Consider the following 15,834-nt stretch of genomic DNA (forward strand, 5'->3'; position numbering starts at 1 on the left):
GCAGAGGCGCGGCGTCCCTAACCTTACCCTCGCTGGCATTCCCGACGGTCTCGGCGCCACCGGCCACGCCGGGCTCGGACGCCAGCACCGCCAGCACCAGCAGCCGAAGGAGCCCCATGGCAGCCAGCGCCCGGCCCCGCAGCCTCGCCCGCGCTAGCCCGGGGCGCTCGCGCCGGCTCCCATCCCTGGCCAGGCGCCCCCGCCGCACACCTGCCCGCCCCGCAGCGCCCGCCCAGGGGTTTCCTGTTCCGGCCCCAACCCCGCAGCCCCGCTCCGCGCCTCTCCCCGCCCCCTTTACGTCACCGCCGCGGGTCCCCCCCCCCTGCCCGCGCCACCGGGGAGCACCCGGGAGCGGCTCCAGCCCGCGCGCGCCTCCTCCCGGCGCCCCCGCGGGGTCGCTGAGCGCCGCGCCGCGCCGCCCGGAGTCTTCGCGGGCCCGCGCGCATCGGTGGGGGCGGGGGGGCGAGGGACCCCAGGAAGTTCTGTGATGTAACCTCCACTTCTCACTTTTGTACCTTTACCACTTACGAAAACCACCGTAACCTTCTGTTGCGGCCTAACGTCTGCACGCTCCTGTGGCCGCGTTTAACTGTCCTTTGCAAAAAGGAAGACTGCGCATCCTGACCTCGAAACCCACCCGCAAATGCGGGGGACGGGGGTAGGGGGGTGGGGGGTGGATTTTAGTTCTATAGTGACGAGCTCCCCATATAAAGATAGAGTTTCATTTTCTCCTAGCAAATATCCTCGAAGACTCAAGACCTTACCCAGCTTCCTCTCTCCAATTTTCCACCTGTAGGCCACGTGGCGGGTGACTTGTGGGCCAATTGTGGGATTCGAGATACAGACTCAGTTATTTAGGGGAAGAGTCCTCTGTTTTCTTCTCCCTCCTCTTTTAACTTTTCATTTGGATGTTTTAATGAGCAACTATCTTGAAAAATACAAATTCAGTTATTCCACTACTAAACTAAAACCCTATAGCAATCACCATAATTTAAACAGGCACGACCCTCTTCCTGTTTTCCCGCCACCTGATCCAAAGGTTCACAGCTCTGGTACCACTGTCTATCCCATCGGTGTTTGTTCACTGTCCCACACGTCCTCATTCCTAGAACTCTCAATAGATGAAATCCCAGAATGATGATGATAAGAGCGATTACAATAAAGGTAGCGTTTGAATCAATGGATGCACTTAATAAACTGATAACTGATTAACTGCACCCCATGGGGGAGGCAGGATTAGAACTTTATCTCACCCCAGCAAAATGAAATCCCAAAGTATTCATTAAAAGCATAAGAGAGTTGGAAGAAATGCATGCTTATTTGAAGATTTATTTGTTTGAGAGAGAGAGAAAGAGAGAGCAAGTACGAGCAGGGGGAGGGGCAGAGGGAGAGGGAAAAATCGAGCTCAGCTGGGGGTCAGAGGCAGGGCTAATCCCAAAACACCAAGATTAGGACCTGGGCCAAAGTCAGATGCTTAACCAACTGAACCACCCAGACACCCTGAAATATATTCCGTTCACAAAAAAACAAACTTGAGGGATCCCTGGGTGGCGCAGCGGTTTGGCGCCTGCCTTTGGCCCAGGGCGCGATCCCGGAGACCCCGGATCGAATCCCACGTCGGGCTCCCGGTGCATGGAGCCTGCTTCTCCCTCTGCCTGTGTCTCTGCCTCTCTCTCTCTCTCTCTCTCTCTCTCTCTCTCTGTGACTATAATAAATAATAAATAAAAAAAAATTAAAAAAAAAAAAAACTTGATCTCAGAATGGAAGGAATTTCTTTTAAAAAGAGTTTATTTAAGCAAAAATCTATTTGAATCTGGAAGCACCAAGCAGGAAGTGGTTAGAAGAATTCAAGAGAGGAACTTTCTAAGCAAAAAAAAAAAAAAAAAAAAGAGGAGGAAATAATAAAGGACGATATTGATAGATTTGGCTACTTAAAATTTTAAATTGTATGAAAGTCGAAAAATACCAACAACAATGTGAAAAGTCAAGGGGCACCATTGGGCAACTGTTGGTTTGGGCTACAGTCATAATCTCAGGGTAGTGAGATCCACTTGTCTTGGGCTTGCACTCAGGAGCCAGCTTGAGATTCTCTCTCCCTCTCCCTCTGCCCCTCCTGCTCCTGCTCCTGCTCTTTCTCTCTAAAATAAATAAGAAGAAAGAAAGAAAGAAAGAAAGAAAGAAAGAAAGAAAGAAAGAAAGAAAGAAAGAAGAAAGAAAGAAATCAAGTTAATGACTGAAAAAAAATAATAAGAGGAGAAGAAAACCAAATGGCCAATAAACAAATGAAAATCTTCCAAACTCACTAGTAACAAAAACCACAAAAATCAAATTAAGACACTAGGGGTACCTGGGTGACTCAGTCTATTAAGCTTTTAACCTCTTGATTTCAGCTCAGGTCATGATTTCGGACCTGATGTGGTGCTCTGCACTCAGCATGGAGTCTCTTAAGATTCTCTCTCCCTTGCCCTCTGTCCCTACCCCCACTTGCACATGTTCTCTCTCTCTCTCTCTCAAAATAAGACTTTAAAAATCTATAAATAAAAAAAAATTAAGACCTAAGTTGTAAACATTTTAGAAGAATATCCAGTGTGGATGCAAGAGCTGAGAAGTAGACATTCTAAGATAGGACCAGTGGGAGTATAAATTAACACACTTTTTAAAGCATAATCTGCATAAAATTTTTTAAAAATATCCATACCTTTGGTGTGATAATTCCACTTTAAGATTTAAGTATGTATATATGTACAAATATTAGATATCTGTACAAAATTAGTGCATAAAACTATCAAGGTATTAAATATTTTATTTATTTGAGAGAGCACATGGGTGTGAGGGGCAGAGGGGAAGGGACAAGCCAATTGTGCCCTGAGCAAAGAGCACCACGTGGGGCCCAACCCCACAACCCTGAGATCATAACCTGAGTCAACATCAAAGGTAGGACACTTAACTGACTGACCCACATACGTACCCCTTCATCAAGCTTTAGAGAAAAAAAAAAAAAAACTAATCTAAGTGTCCAACAATAAGGAATTGATTAAATAACCCATAATGCATCTATGTAAGAGAATACTGTGTAGCCCTTCAAAAATCATGTTTTTAGAAGGCAACTGTTTGTGAAGTGTTTATGAAAATGCAAGTTACAAAGCAATAAATATATGTAGTATGATCTTTATTTTGTTTTCATTTTATTCATGTTTATAAACATACAAGAGTTGAAAAAAATCAAAATGTTTAAATAGTTATCTCTAGGTGATTGGATTAAGAATGATTTTTTTTTTTTAAAAGCAGGCTCCATGCCCAGCATGGAGCCCAATGTGGGACTTGAACTCACAACCCTGACATCAAGACCTGAGCTGAGGTCAAGAGTCAGACATTTGACTGAGCCAGCCAAATGCCCCAAGCATGATTCTCTTTCCACATTTCTGCACTTTGGAAAAATTCAACATTGAATATGAATTGCTTTTGAATTAAACATTAATTTTTAAAAGATATGTATAATTTTAAAGATTTTCTTATAAAAGCATTCAGGATATCAGTCTACCTTCCTGACTATGACACAATGGTTTTAATGATGTAGCCTCTGTCCATCTCTCCAGGTTCATGCTGCAACTAAACAATTTCTCTGTGTTGGCTACACTGAATTAATTCCAGTTTCCTGAACTCACCCCATTGTCTACCCCACCCCACCCCTTTTCTTTGAATTGCAGTTCCCTTTGCCTTCAGAGGACAACTGATGACAGATATGTCAGCAATCAGAAGAGGACTTTAGTACCTTGACTTTGAAATGAAATACTGTGACAGCTTGGGAAGAATATTGGCTGAGGTTCCTTGTTCATGTCCCAGTTCCACTGGAAACCTGTGAAGCAAATGGGCTCAGCAACTTTGCAGATGAGTTTGTCATTCCTGGGAATTGAAATGCAAAAACTGAGAAGATTCCTAAATCCAAGATATAGATAACTAGAGCCTTAACATTTGCTTAAAATTTTGAAAAGGAAGGAAGGAAGGCAAGCAACCTATCCTAGACTTTTTTATGAAACACAAGATCTTGAATAGAGATGGGAACAGGACTCCAAGGGAAAGGCAGTGATAGGGAGAGCTAGGTAATCTTGAATGGCTCCCGCGGACAACAGAGAATGAGTAAAGCGATAGTTTATTAAGCAAAGATACAGAGAAAACTCTCAGGAGTGAGAGGGGTCCCGACAGGGCTGCCACTGAAGGCTTTTTGGCTGGCCTTTTATTGAAAATCTAACCAGGGAGCCCTTGGCCTTGAGATTTCTCTGCGTTTTCCTGAGTGATTGACATATGGCTGTTTTTGCTGCTTTATCTCTTGTTTCCTTGGGATTTATGGGAGTCTGACCCTAGGCCTTTCCCTTATCTTTCCCTGCATAGCCTCATCTGTCCCTAACTCAGCAGCCCTTTGTGAAACTTGACTATTTATCTTATCCCACTCTAATCTCACCTTCCCTCTGTATTTTTTTTTAACTCTTTTGTTCCTGTGGGTTACATTATTTTGACGATACTTACTAAATTAAATGCAATAAATGTTTACTTTGTAACTATTATATGGAAATCATTCTGCTAGGAAATGTATTCATTCTGTCCCCAAATATGCACTCATCGGCTTCTATGTGCCAGGCTAAATGCTGGGTGCTAGGTAATGGAAACACAGAGACAATTTTAATGATTCCTGACCACAAGCAGCCCATGATAGTGAGTGAATTAGTCATATATGAATAATTACATCTCAATATGCTAAGTGCAATAACAGAAGTATAAGGAACAATTGTGGTGAACATTGGGAGCGATGAACTTATTATAGGGTTTCAGGAAGGATTGTATTAAAAAAAGAAATGTTTAAAATAAGGTGAGTGGATAGTCAACAAAGGAACAAAGAGAGTCTGGTATAGCAGATGCTTATTTGTGGTATTTTAGCCCAGTGCTTGGAATGTTTTAGATCTTTAATAAATTGTGACTGAGTAGGTAATAAAGGTAGTTAAGAGTCTAGAATGCTAAGTTAAAGAATTGTTAATGATTTTTTTTCCTGAAAAAAAAAAAAGTCACTACAGATCTAAAAAAATCAAAATACCACAAGATGGGCTATGAGTTGATAAGTGAAGCTGGGTGATGAATACATGAGTGTCCGCCTTATTATTCTATCTTTTTAAATATTTTATTTATTTATGAAAGACAGAGAGAGAGAGAGAGAGAGAAAGAGACATAGGCAGAGGGAGAAGCAGGCTCCATTCAGGGAGCCTGATGTGGGACTCAATCCTGGGACTCCAAGATCACGCCCTGGGCTGAAGGCAGCGCTAAACCGCTGAGCCACCTGGGCTACCCTTATTCTATTTTTATATGTTTGAAACTTTTAAGAATATGAAGCTTAGGGATGCCTCGTGGGCCTAGTCAGAAGAGCTTGTGACTCTTGATCTACCCCCACACTGGGTGTAGAAAGAACTAAAAAAATAAATGAACTTAAAAAAATTATATGAAGTTTAAAAGAACATACTGACCAAAATTATGTGTTTAAGAGATATGTCATACTGGGTTTCTGCTCTTCAAACCACATAATCCAGTTGGGAATGCAAGAACAGCAAATGAGAAAACATATGAAAGAGTGTCAAAATCATAAAAGGGAAAAAGGAGAAGTCCATGTGGACTCCAGTAATTCATAAAATTTACACTGAAAGGTTGAAACTGTAAAAGATAAAGAAATAGCAGCAAAGAAATTACTTGGATAAGGGTAAAGAATGAGGAAAGAGTGATTCTCAATGGGAGTAATTTTGCCCTGCAGGAGACATTGGGGAATATCTGGAGATATTTTGTATTGTCAGAACTGGAAGGGGAGTTTCCATTGTCACTTCATGGGTAGAGGACAGTGATGATGCTAAACATTCTACAAGGCACAAGACAGCATTCTAGAACAACAAAAAAATCTGACCTAAAATGCCATTAGTGCTAATATTGAAAAATCCTGAGCTAGACATAAGAGACTGTTCTGGGCAGGTGGGTTTTTCCCTGAAGTTCACAGCTTCAGGAGGTTCATAAGCCCCTTAAAAATATACACAAAATTTTAGCCTGGTCTGGGGAAAGGGTCATAGCTTACATCTGATTCTTAAAGGTGTCTATCACCAGAAGAGTCTTAAGAAACCTGAAAACCAAGGGTTTCAGGGACCAAGGATGAATAATGTGATTTCACTCAGAATATTATTGGGAAAGGCAGCTGGATCTGTTTGCTGTACATCAACCTGAGGTCTTAGTGGAGCTACTGAAAACCTGTAAGAAGGTAATGATAGGACAAAAGTTGTGTCGTACATGAGTTGTCTTGAAGTGGTTCCTCTATGCCAGGTGCCCAGGTTCTTTTCAATCAGGCCACAAAACGGTATTCTCCTTTATGGGCTCTCTCATTCATTCCTCTATACCTAACCAGGCACCAACTCATGCTAACATTTCCTTCAAAACAAACCTTTCCTCTTCTCTTATCAGAGTCAACATCCTAGTCTAGGCCCAACCCATTCATTCTTGGAACTGCAAAGCCCTCTTCCTTTTTTTTTTTTTTTTTTAAGATTTTATTTATTTATTCATGAGAGACAGAGAGAGAGAAAGAGGCAGAGACATAGGCAGAGGGAGAAGCAGGCTCTCCGCGGGGACCCTGATGCAGGACTCAGTCCCAGGACCCCAGGATCATGCCCTGAGCCAAAGGCAGATGCTCAACCACTGAGCCACCCAGGTTCCCCCCAAAGCCCTCTTCCTAATGAGCCCCTGGTTTATTCATCTTTGCAAACACAGCACCTAACAAACTTCTTGGTAGTGGCAAGCATTCAGTGAATTGTACTGCCAATTGAGGATGAGAAGAGAGTCACAAGACTACCCCATATTAGTTAAAACAAATTAGAGCTATCTCTCATTACTCCCATTATGTGGGAGTAGGTTACTCACCTGGAGAGGTTCCTAATTAGGTCCTAGCAGATAATGTGGATTGGGGATTGAGGGGAAGGAATGGTAAAGTACAGCTTCCCAGCTAGGACTAGGGCAAATGTGACAAATTGAATTTTCTTTCTTTCTTTCTGTTTTTTACAAATTGAATTTTCAATGGATAATTCCCACCTTCCCCCAACTCCAGTAGGATAATCAGGGATAATCAGCCAGATAGGGAGGGTGTATAAGTCTATCCCAAGTCCACAAACCAGTCATTTGCTGATTCCAGGCTTATTTCTTGTCACAGTATCCCCTAGCTATAACTTTCCTTAGATACCAAGTTCTGTTTTTTCTTTTCTTTTTTTATTTTTTTAAGTAGTCTCTACACATCCAACCTGGGGCTGCATGGAACATAGGTCCGGGAGATCAAGTGCACATGCTCCACTCACTGAACCAGCCAGGTGCTCCAGATACCAAGTTCCTATTATCTTCCTTCACACTAAATCCTCAATAGGTCTCACGGCTAAGTATAAATTGCACACTTTATCTGTTTAAAAATTGTCCCCTCCCTTACCTACACATAAGGCTAATTTTCCAGGAACCTCCTCCACTCTCCTCTCCACCAACCTTCTTCTGTTCTTCCTCGCTGTCAGAGGAGCGAGATTTTTATTAGTTAACTGCATTCACACCTTACCTCTGAACTCCAGATGCCACTCTTCTGCTACTCACCTTTGCCTATAAAAACCTTCCTTTTCCAACCTTTTTTTTTTTTTTTTTTAAGATTTTATTTATTTATTAGAGAGAGGCAGAGACACAGGCAGAGGAAGAAGCAGGCTCTAAGTAGGAAGCCCGACGTAGGACTCGATCCCGGGTCTCCAGGATCACGCCCTGGGCTGGAGGCGGCGCTAAGCCGCTGAGCCACCCAGGCTGCCCCCAACCATTTTCTTCTTACGCGGTCAATACAGCTCGATTTAGTGCTTAGTTGTTTTGGACGCTTTCCATCCCATGTGTGTCAGCTTCCCCAGCACACCCACATTCAGAATTAAAGCACGCACCCAGTCTTCACCTGGGTAGTCCCATCACCCCCTCCACCCTCCACCCCCACCCCCCAAAAGGAGACACCCTAACACAGCCAAGATTGCCTGGTGAATTTTAATTTGGATTTGTTGAAGTTAAAATCGGGATCGCGACCCCCAAGTATTCTTGAGTTGGTTGCTGTGTATATATTTGGTGATCCACCTGGAAATCCAACGTAACGTAAGTATTCAAGGCAATATTTAAAAACGAATATGCACGGGAAAATGGGGGAAATCACTTTTAAAAATTGCAGCATCTAACCATCTCCGTAAAATTGTCTATCACCCGAAAACCTCGAGAACGAGTCTGCTGGACCCACAACGAAGGAACTCGGAACAACCTCCCCCCCCCCCCCCCCAAAGTCACTCAAAATAACCTCCGCGAGGCGCCTTCGCGGGCGGAGCTGGCCGCAATACAGCCTCGCCAAAGTCCCACCCCCGCTCTACTCGCCGGGCGTGGAGGGCCGCTGACTCCACCCCCTCCAAGAACGCTGGCCTGTGATTGGCTACGACGCGTCCTGAAGCTGCCCAATAGCGAGCGAGCAGCTGCTTTAGCCTCCGGAGCTTGCAGGAGGAACATGGCGGACCGGCTCACACAGCTGCAGGACGCGGTGAACTCGGTGAGCAATTTTGCTCTGTTGGTCTCTGTCTTCCCCTTTCTTAAGGTAAAACGGGGGGGGGGGGGGGCGCGGCAAAGGGCCCCGGGAAAAACACACGAAAGTGGGGAGCGGCCTGAGGCAGGGCTTCCGCAGACAGCGCTGGCGGCGGCGGGAGGCGGCGCGGCGTCCTGGGAGGTTTGAGGCCGGCTGCCGGCTTCGCGGAGAGCTGAGGGAGCGGCAGCCTCTTCACCGGAAAAGTAGGGGATCTCTCTGTCAGGACACTTAGGCGTCACGGTCCTGTCCTGTTCTCTGGGAACAGTTTTATTTTACTGCCAGTCGCACTTCTGGGCTCACTTCTCTTTCGGGGGTAAGGGGAAAAGCGGCAGAAGCTCCTTTTTTCCCTTATCAGTGTTAAGCCGCGAAGGAGAAACTGTGCTCCTGACGATTGGATATTTTTTTGTTAAATGTCAGCCGAGAGTATTCCTGCGTCAGGACTTTGCAGGTTGAGCCTGGAGTGATGGTGAGGTGAGAAATTCTGTTTCCTCTTCGTTGGTTCCCAGAGACAAAGGGTCTCGTTCCATCTCTTGGCGCTCCCTGGCATCAATCAGTTTGGGGGAAAACTGACATCTTTAGGAGAGTGAATCTTCTAATCCTTGCATATGTTCCCATTTATTTAAGTCTTTAATGTGTCGCAAAAAGTCTACTTTCTGTTAAGGGTCAGATCTTGTAAGCCGACCCCCTTACTTTGATCCTTATTATTTTTTCCTGTTATGCCTGACTGGAAAGTACATGCGAACCAGAGGATTCATGTGCTCATGACCATAAAGAGTTCAACAGTTTGCCATTAGTTATATTTCTCATTGTCAATCTGTTTTTTTTTTTTTAAAGGTTTTATTTATTTATTCATGAGAAAGAGAAGTAGGCTCCATGCAGGGAGCCCGACGCGGGACTCGATCTGGGGTCCCCAGGATCACACCCTGGGCCGAAGGCGGCGCAAAACCGCTGAGCCACCCGGGCTGCCTGTCAATTTGTTTATAATTTGATATCCCAGGTCAAATGTCTGTAGAGAGAGAATATGTTGACTGGAAAATCGAAGTATCTGGTCCCTTGCCAGTTTTTTTCACACCGGAAGATAAGAAGTTAGGATTCTTGTTGCATCCATCTTGGTTCACTTCAAGTGAGGGGGGAATCGACTTGTGAAAAACTGATTTACTCCGGGCGGCCCCGGTGGCTTAGCGGTTTAGCGCCACCTTCAGCCCGGGGTGCGATCCTGGAGACCTCAGGCTCCCTGCATGGAGTGGGCTTGTGTCTCTGCCCCTCTCTCTCTCTCTCATGAATAAATAGTATTTAAAAAAAATAAAAATAAAACTGACTTACTCCGTAAATAAAATAAGACCTTTTAGGACTGAGAGGGCTAGCCCCTAAAGGTTGATGAAGCCTCTAAGATAAATTCTACTTTATGGTGACATGCGTGGGCTGCCAGCCAACTTCTGGGAGATATTCCTTTGAGGCTCTTCAGAATCAAATTGTAACGATGCTGCTGGGCACAAATGTTATTTTAGGAGAAATGTTGCATATTCATACATGTGTTGTAACCAGAGAGATAATAGGAGACAGTGAATATGGCCTTGACTCCAGGGTAAGCATGCTGATAATTGGATTTTGGAGAGAAATCTCTAGGTTAACTAGTGTGAATGCCTAATGTGTATGTAAGCACTCTCATGTTTACAGAAAAATACTCCTTGAGGAGTTTACAGTCTAATTGGAATGATGTCATGTACTCAAGACATTTAAATAATTCAAAAGTAGGATTTTGTTAGGTGGTTATAATGAATCAAGCGCCTTCAAATGTAAGTGCTGAGGTAAATTGGAATAGAGAATGATATGAACTGAAGTAAAGGAAATCTTCTAAGCATTGATCTGAACTGTAATTATTTGTAAAATTATTAAAGTTATTTGTTTTACCCCCTGAGAACTCCATGAGGGCAGAAGCTGTGCCTTTGTTCATTGTTTCATTATAATGTTTATTACAATGCTTGTCATAGAGTTGATTTTTTTTTAATATTTATTGAATAAATGGATCTTGAGAGAGCTTTTGAAGAACACAACAGATAGCCACTGTGTTGAATATTTATGCTTGTGTGTTTTCTTTATTCCTCAGAACAGTGGTGTAATGTGAAAATGTTCCCAGTTTAAAAATTAAAAACTATACTCAGGTTACTAGAACCAGAATTGGAATCCACATTTGTATAGCTTCTAAGCACTTACTACTGTGCCATTACAAGGAGCAGAACATGAGCAACACAGTATAGTCTGGAATGAATTTATCACTAGTTAGGTATATATGAAGGAATTAGTAGAAAATGAAGAAGTAGAGTTGACTTAGATTATCGAAAGCTTTGAAATAGCCTGAAGGGTTGGCGATTAATCTTAAAGGCCATGTTGGGGTGAGCTCAAATTTAAAAAAAAATTTTTTTTTAAAGATTTATTTGAGGACAGCCCGGATGGCTCAGCGGTTTAGTGCCACCTTCAGCCCAGGGAGTGATGCTGGAGTTCTGGGATCTAGTCCTGCATTGGGCTCCCTGCATGAAGCCTGCTTCTCCCTCTGCCTGTGTCTCTGCCTCTCTCTCTCTCACTTCTCTGTGTATTCTCATGAATAAATAAAATTTTTTTTTTTAAAAAGTAAAGATTTATTTGAGAGAGAGAACACAGTGGGAGGGGCAAAGGTGGAGGGAGAGAATATTGAGCAGACTTCTTGCTGAGAGTGGAGCCCTACACAGGGCCTGATCTCATAACCCTGAGATCTCTACCTGAGCTGAAACCAGGAGTTGGACAATTAACCAGCTATACCACCCAAATGCCCCTGACCTCAGGATTTTTAAGCAGGGTAAAATAAGTAATGAACTAGAAAACTAGAAGGAGACTATTGTAACAATTCTGTTGTGAGATAATTGAACTCCTGCTGTTACAATGATGATAGAATGAAAAGAAAATAGAACTATTTGAAGATGAAAGGAGATTAAGAGTCTGAAGTTAGACTGGTTTATAACTAGAGTTATAAAGAGTTACTGAGAGTCTCAGTAAGATTAGATATTAAAGGAAACAGTTGACTTTGAGTTCTGTCATTTAAAAAATGGCAGAGAAACTTAGTGGAAATAGTTACTGATTGGAAATAAGTGAGATTCAATAGGTCAGGACTATTGAGGGAAGCTGGTGGAGAGGATAGGAGTTTTAACTTTGCCAACTGTAAGGAACTGGTATTCTCTTGTCTTCAAAACTGCTTAAGGAATACTGTTAGAGCACTGGGAGTTTACAGCTTGAGTCACAGAGGAAAACATTTCCAAGTACTTAAGGTAGAGGTTTTGTTTTTTTTTTTTTAATTGAGATATAATTGACAGAACATTAGTTTCAGGTGTACAACATAATGGTTCACTATTTGCATATATTGTGAAGTCACAATAAATCTAGTTAACATGTCACTGTACTGTAGTTATAAAGTTCATTTTTTTCTTTTGATGAGAACTTCTAAAGTAACTCTCTTAGCAATTTTAAAATATACAAACAGTATTAACCATAGTCACCATACTGTACGTTACATCCCCATGACTTAAGGGGATAGGAAGGTTTTTGACTCCCTTCACCCTTTTTGCCCACCATAAGCCCCACTTCACCTCTGATAACCATAACCATAACCATGATAACTACCCTTTGTATGTGAGCTCAGTTTTTGTTTAGATTACACATATAAGTGAAATCATGTAATATTTGTCTTTCTCTGACTTATTTCATTTAGCATAATGCCCGCAAGGTCTATTCTTGTTGCAATGGCAAGATTTCCCCCGTTTTTCTTCAATGGCTGAATGATGTGCCTGTGTGTGTGTACCACAGTTTCTTTTTTCATTCATGCATCATGGCCTTATAATTTCTTCAGGTGGAGTCTTTTCCCCACTATTTTTTTTATAGTTGTAACTACTTTAGTCTCAAAAAAGGGATCAAATACTTTGTATATAAATTACATATTTTAAAATTTATCCTAAGGCCATACTTACATATTTGCCAGTCAGATTTGCTTTCTTCCACCGCTACCCCCCAAAAATCCCTACTTATGCTTGTAACAAGTGTTGGCATATATTTGTCTTATCATTCTGTTACCTTGGGAAGAAAACAAAGATTATCTTGTATTTCCTTTTAACTGTTTCAACTATGTTGATACCAAACCTAGTTTCCTTGCATGATTAAACATTTAATCATTGTTAATAATAACTAGCTAATTTTATCCCAGATTCTTCCTGTTTTATTCCCTTGCTTAGATATTGTTATTATAGAAACTTATTTTTGTTGCTGTTACTGGTAAAATCTTTAAAACTGATCAGTCCTTTCTAACTCTGACACGTTTTCTTTGGCTTCAAGCTTGCAGATCAGTTTTGTAATGCCATTGGAGTGTTGCAGCAGTGTGGTCCTCCTGCTTCTTTCAGTAATATTCAGACAGCAATTAACAAAGATCAGCCAGCTAATCCTACAGAAGGTAAATAGATTTTCTTGGCTTCTCTTCATTTGACCCTTATAATCTTTATAATCTTTTAATATTAAATTTATTGAGAAATACAGCTTACTTATGGTTTGAGAATATTACTGTAAGTTTTGTTATAAAAGATGATTTCATTCGTCATTCTACATCTCATAATTCTGTTCATGACAAAAAGCAGATTGTTATTCCTTTAGAGCTGACTACATGAATTTAGCAGAATTTCACTTGAGGGGCCTTAATAAGGAAGGCATTCCATTTACATATTCCTTTTTTCAAATGACTGACATACTGTCCTAAAAAAACGTGAAGAATCTACATGCTGTCCTAAAAAAACATGTGATAGGGTTGGTGTGTTAGAATTACATTTTAATCATTCAGAGCATAGTACAGAAAAAGTTTATGACCTTCTCTGGTTTCATTAGGTTCAAATTTAATTTCTACTTCTGAAAACTTGACATTTCCTAATATTCTAAATGAGTAATATCTTTCTTTAGAATATGCCCAGCTTTTTGCAGCACTAATTGCACGAACAGCAAAAGACATTGATGTTTTGATAGATTCATTACCCAGTGAAGAATCTACAGCTGCTTTACAGGTAAAAATCTCTTTTCCTTTGAGAAATTTGCTAGTAGAGTATTTTGATTAAAGGGTTTTTTTTTTTTTTTTTTTTAAGATTTTATTTATTTATTCATGAGAGTGTGTAACACTGAGAGAAAGAGAGGCAGAGACACAGGCAGAGGAAGAAGCAGGCTCCTTGCAGGGAGCCCGATGTGGGACTCGATCCCCAGTCTCCAGTGTCATGCCCTGGGCTGAAGGTGGCACTAAACCACTGAGCCACCCAGGCTGCCCAGGAGATTTTTTTTTTAAGTTATCTCTACACTGAATCCATGAGGGCTTGAACTCATGACCCCAAGATCCAAGAGTCACAACACTCCTCTGACTGAGCCAGTCATTGCCCCAAAGATTTGATACCTTTTGTTACAATATTCAAAGTTTCCTTAAGATTAAGTTTCATTTATTTATTTTTGAAAGATTTTATTTTTAAGTAATCTCTACATCCAACATGGGGACCAAACTCACAACCCCGAGATCAAGAGTCACATGCTCCACTGACTGAGCCAGTCAGGCACCCCAAAATTAAGTTTTAAAATGGAAGTTTTGTTAATTGTAAACTATTGTAGTCTATTAAAGATCATGCTGAATATATATGGTTGTCCAATTTTGAGCTATAAGGAAACTTCTTAGTCTTCTCAGTTTGGCTCTTTTCCTAGCAAAGAATGAGAGGAGGGTGGCATTCTGGGTGTGGAGTCGAATAGTAGTGTCCAAAAGCAGTGTCACATCTGGAGTGTCACATCTAGACAGAGATCTCTAATTGAAAATTAATTCTTTTAAATAATTCATACAGGGAAAGCTCCTTAAAAGTTACCTGATTTTAGAGTTTCTTTTTTTTTTTTTTTTTAAGATTTATTTATTTATTTATTCATGAGAGACAGAGAGAGAGAGAGAGAGAGAGGCAGGGACATAGGCAGAGGGAGAAGCAGGCTCCATGTAGGAAGCCCGACGTGGGACTCGATCCCTGGACTCCAGGATCACGCCCTGAGCCAAAGGCATATGATCAACTACTGAGCCACCCAGGCGTCCCCTGATTTTAGAATTTCTGACACTTAAAAATCTTTCATAATGGTTGCAGAATCATCCAGATTTAAAAATAAATACTTCTGCAGTTTTTTTTCTTCTCAACTCTTAACTAATCTCCAAGTTTTTCATTTCTCAAAAGATTTTTAAATTTGTATCTTACAAAGGCTGCTAGCTTGTATAAGCTGGAAGAAGAAAACCACGAAGCTGCTACATGTCTGGAGGATGTTGTTTACCGAGGGGACATGCTTCTGGAAAAGATACAAAGTGCACTTGCTGATATTGCACAGTCACAACTGAAGACAAGGAGTGGTACCCATAGCCAGTCTCTTCCAGACTCATAGTACCGGTATCTACTATGTGGGTGAGAAAAGAACTATTTCAGTGCCATTAAGAGTTCTGCATCAAATTTAGATGTAAGCCTTACCAACAGTTACAGAAACATTAAGCACTATGACACATGTTACCTTTTTAGCTATTTTTTAATAGTCTTCTATTTTCACTCTTGATAAATAAGCCTCTAAAATTGCGATTGAACCAGTTTTAAACCATCGTATCATCATTTTTTTTATTATCGGAATGAAATTATTGAGGCAGATATTGCATTAATGGTTATATTATTATTAAACAGATGTACTTTAAAATTCTGTTGTGACATTTCTATTTTTATTTTTATCAAATTTCTACAGTCTTTTTTGCAAATCAAATATCCCTCAAGCCAAAGGAGAAATGGTAAATGTAGAGATATGGGACATTTCAATATAGATTGATACCCTTCTGCCTCTTCAGAGGTGACATTATATAAATTTGGAGTTTGAGCAAGGAGGGTTTCTGAAACCATATTGCTTTTAAGAAACTTAGGGTTAGTGTAGTTCGGTGAGAGATTAGATCACTTTTATGGAAACATTCCTCTTTTTCCAGAACCTCATACCCATTTTGTTTCATCTCCCATATGTGTTTCTACTGAGAAAAGCCTCAGGAGACAGAACAAGTTACAATATGATCGTCTTTCCTATCATAGAATTGCAATGCTATTATGAGAGGATTTTTCTTCATCCTGAACTATCCTTTCACATATTTT

The 15,834-nt window shown here is 41.3% G+C and overlaps 2 protein-coding genes across 6 annotated transcripts in view; one reads left to right on the forward strand and one right to left on the reverse strand.

Moving 5' to 3' along the window:
• The window catches only part of TM7SF3 (transmembrane 7 superfamily member 3), a 37,967-nt gene extending 37,727 nt beyond the window's left edge, over positions 1 to 240 (reverse strand). The window contains exon 1 of one of the 3 annotated variants that reach the window (XM_041736546.1): positions 28 to 240. In XM_041736546.1, coding sequence (XP_041592480.1) covers positions 28 to 118 — 91 coding nt within the window. In that variant the 5' untranslated portion in view covers positions 119 to 240. The remainder of the gene's footprint in view (positions 1 to 27) is intronic. The other 2 variants (XM_041736547.1, XM_041736548.1) reach the window with 2 other exon arrangements.
• An 8,293-nt stretch (positions 241 to 8,533) lies between these two features.
• MED21 (mediator complex subunit 21) lies at positions 8,534 to 15,397 on the forward strand. Of its 3 annotated transcripts, none has more exons than XM_041735344.1 (4): positions 8,534 to 8,611; positions 13,001 to 13,115; positions 13,613 to 13,713; positions 14,921 to 15,397. In XM_041735344.1, exons 1-4 carry the CDS (start codon positions 8,570 to 8,572, stop codon positions 15,095 to 15,097), a joined length of 435 nt encoding a protein of 144 aa, XP_041591278.1. In that variant the 5' UTR covers positions 8,534 to 8,569; the 3' UTR covers positions 15,098 to 15,397. The 3 variants fall into 3 exon arrangements, with proteins under 3 accessions (XP_041591278.1, XP_041591279.1, XP_041591277.1); XM_041735343.1 differs by having other exon boundaries at positions 8,569 to 8,656; XM_041735345.1 differs by lacking the exon at positions 14,921 to 15,397 and having other exon boundaries at positions 13,597 to 13,679.
• Positions 15,398 to 15,834: the final 437 nt, after the last annotated feature.

This window comes from Vulpes lagopus, chromosome 21 (genome assembly GCF_018345385.1).
Source record: "Vulpes lagopus strain Blue_001 chromosome 21, ASM1834538v1, whole genome shotgun sequence".
NCBI classification, from domain to species: domain Eukaryota; kingdom Metazoa; phylum Chordata; class Mammalia; order Carnivora; family Canidae; genus Vulpes; species Vulpes lagopus.

Coding starts and splice junctions, on each gene's coding strand:
- MED21 (XM_041735343.1), top strand. CDS start 8,570: ATGGCGGACCGGCTCACACAGCTGCAGGACGCGGTGAACTCGGTGAGC. Junction 8,657..13,000: donor CTGTCTTCCCCTTTCTTAAG/GTAAAACGGGGG, acceptor TTTGGCTTCAAG/CTTGCAGATCAGTTTTGTAA. Junction 13,714..14,920: donor AATCTACAGCTGCTTTACAG/GTAAAAATCTCT, acceptor TATCTTACAAAG/GCTGCTAGCTTGTATAAGCT.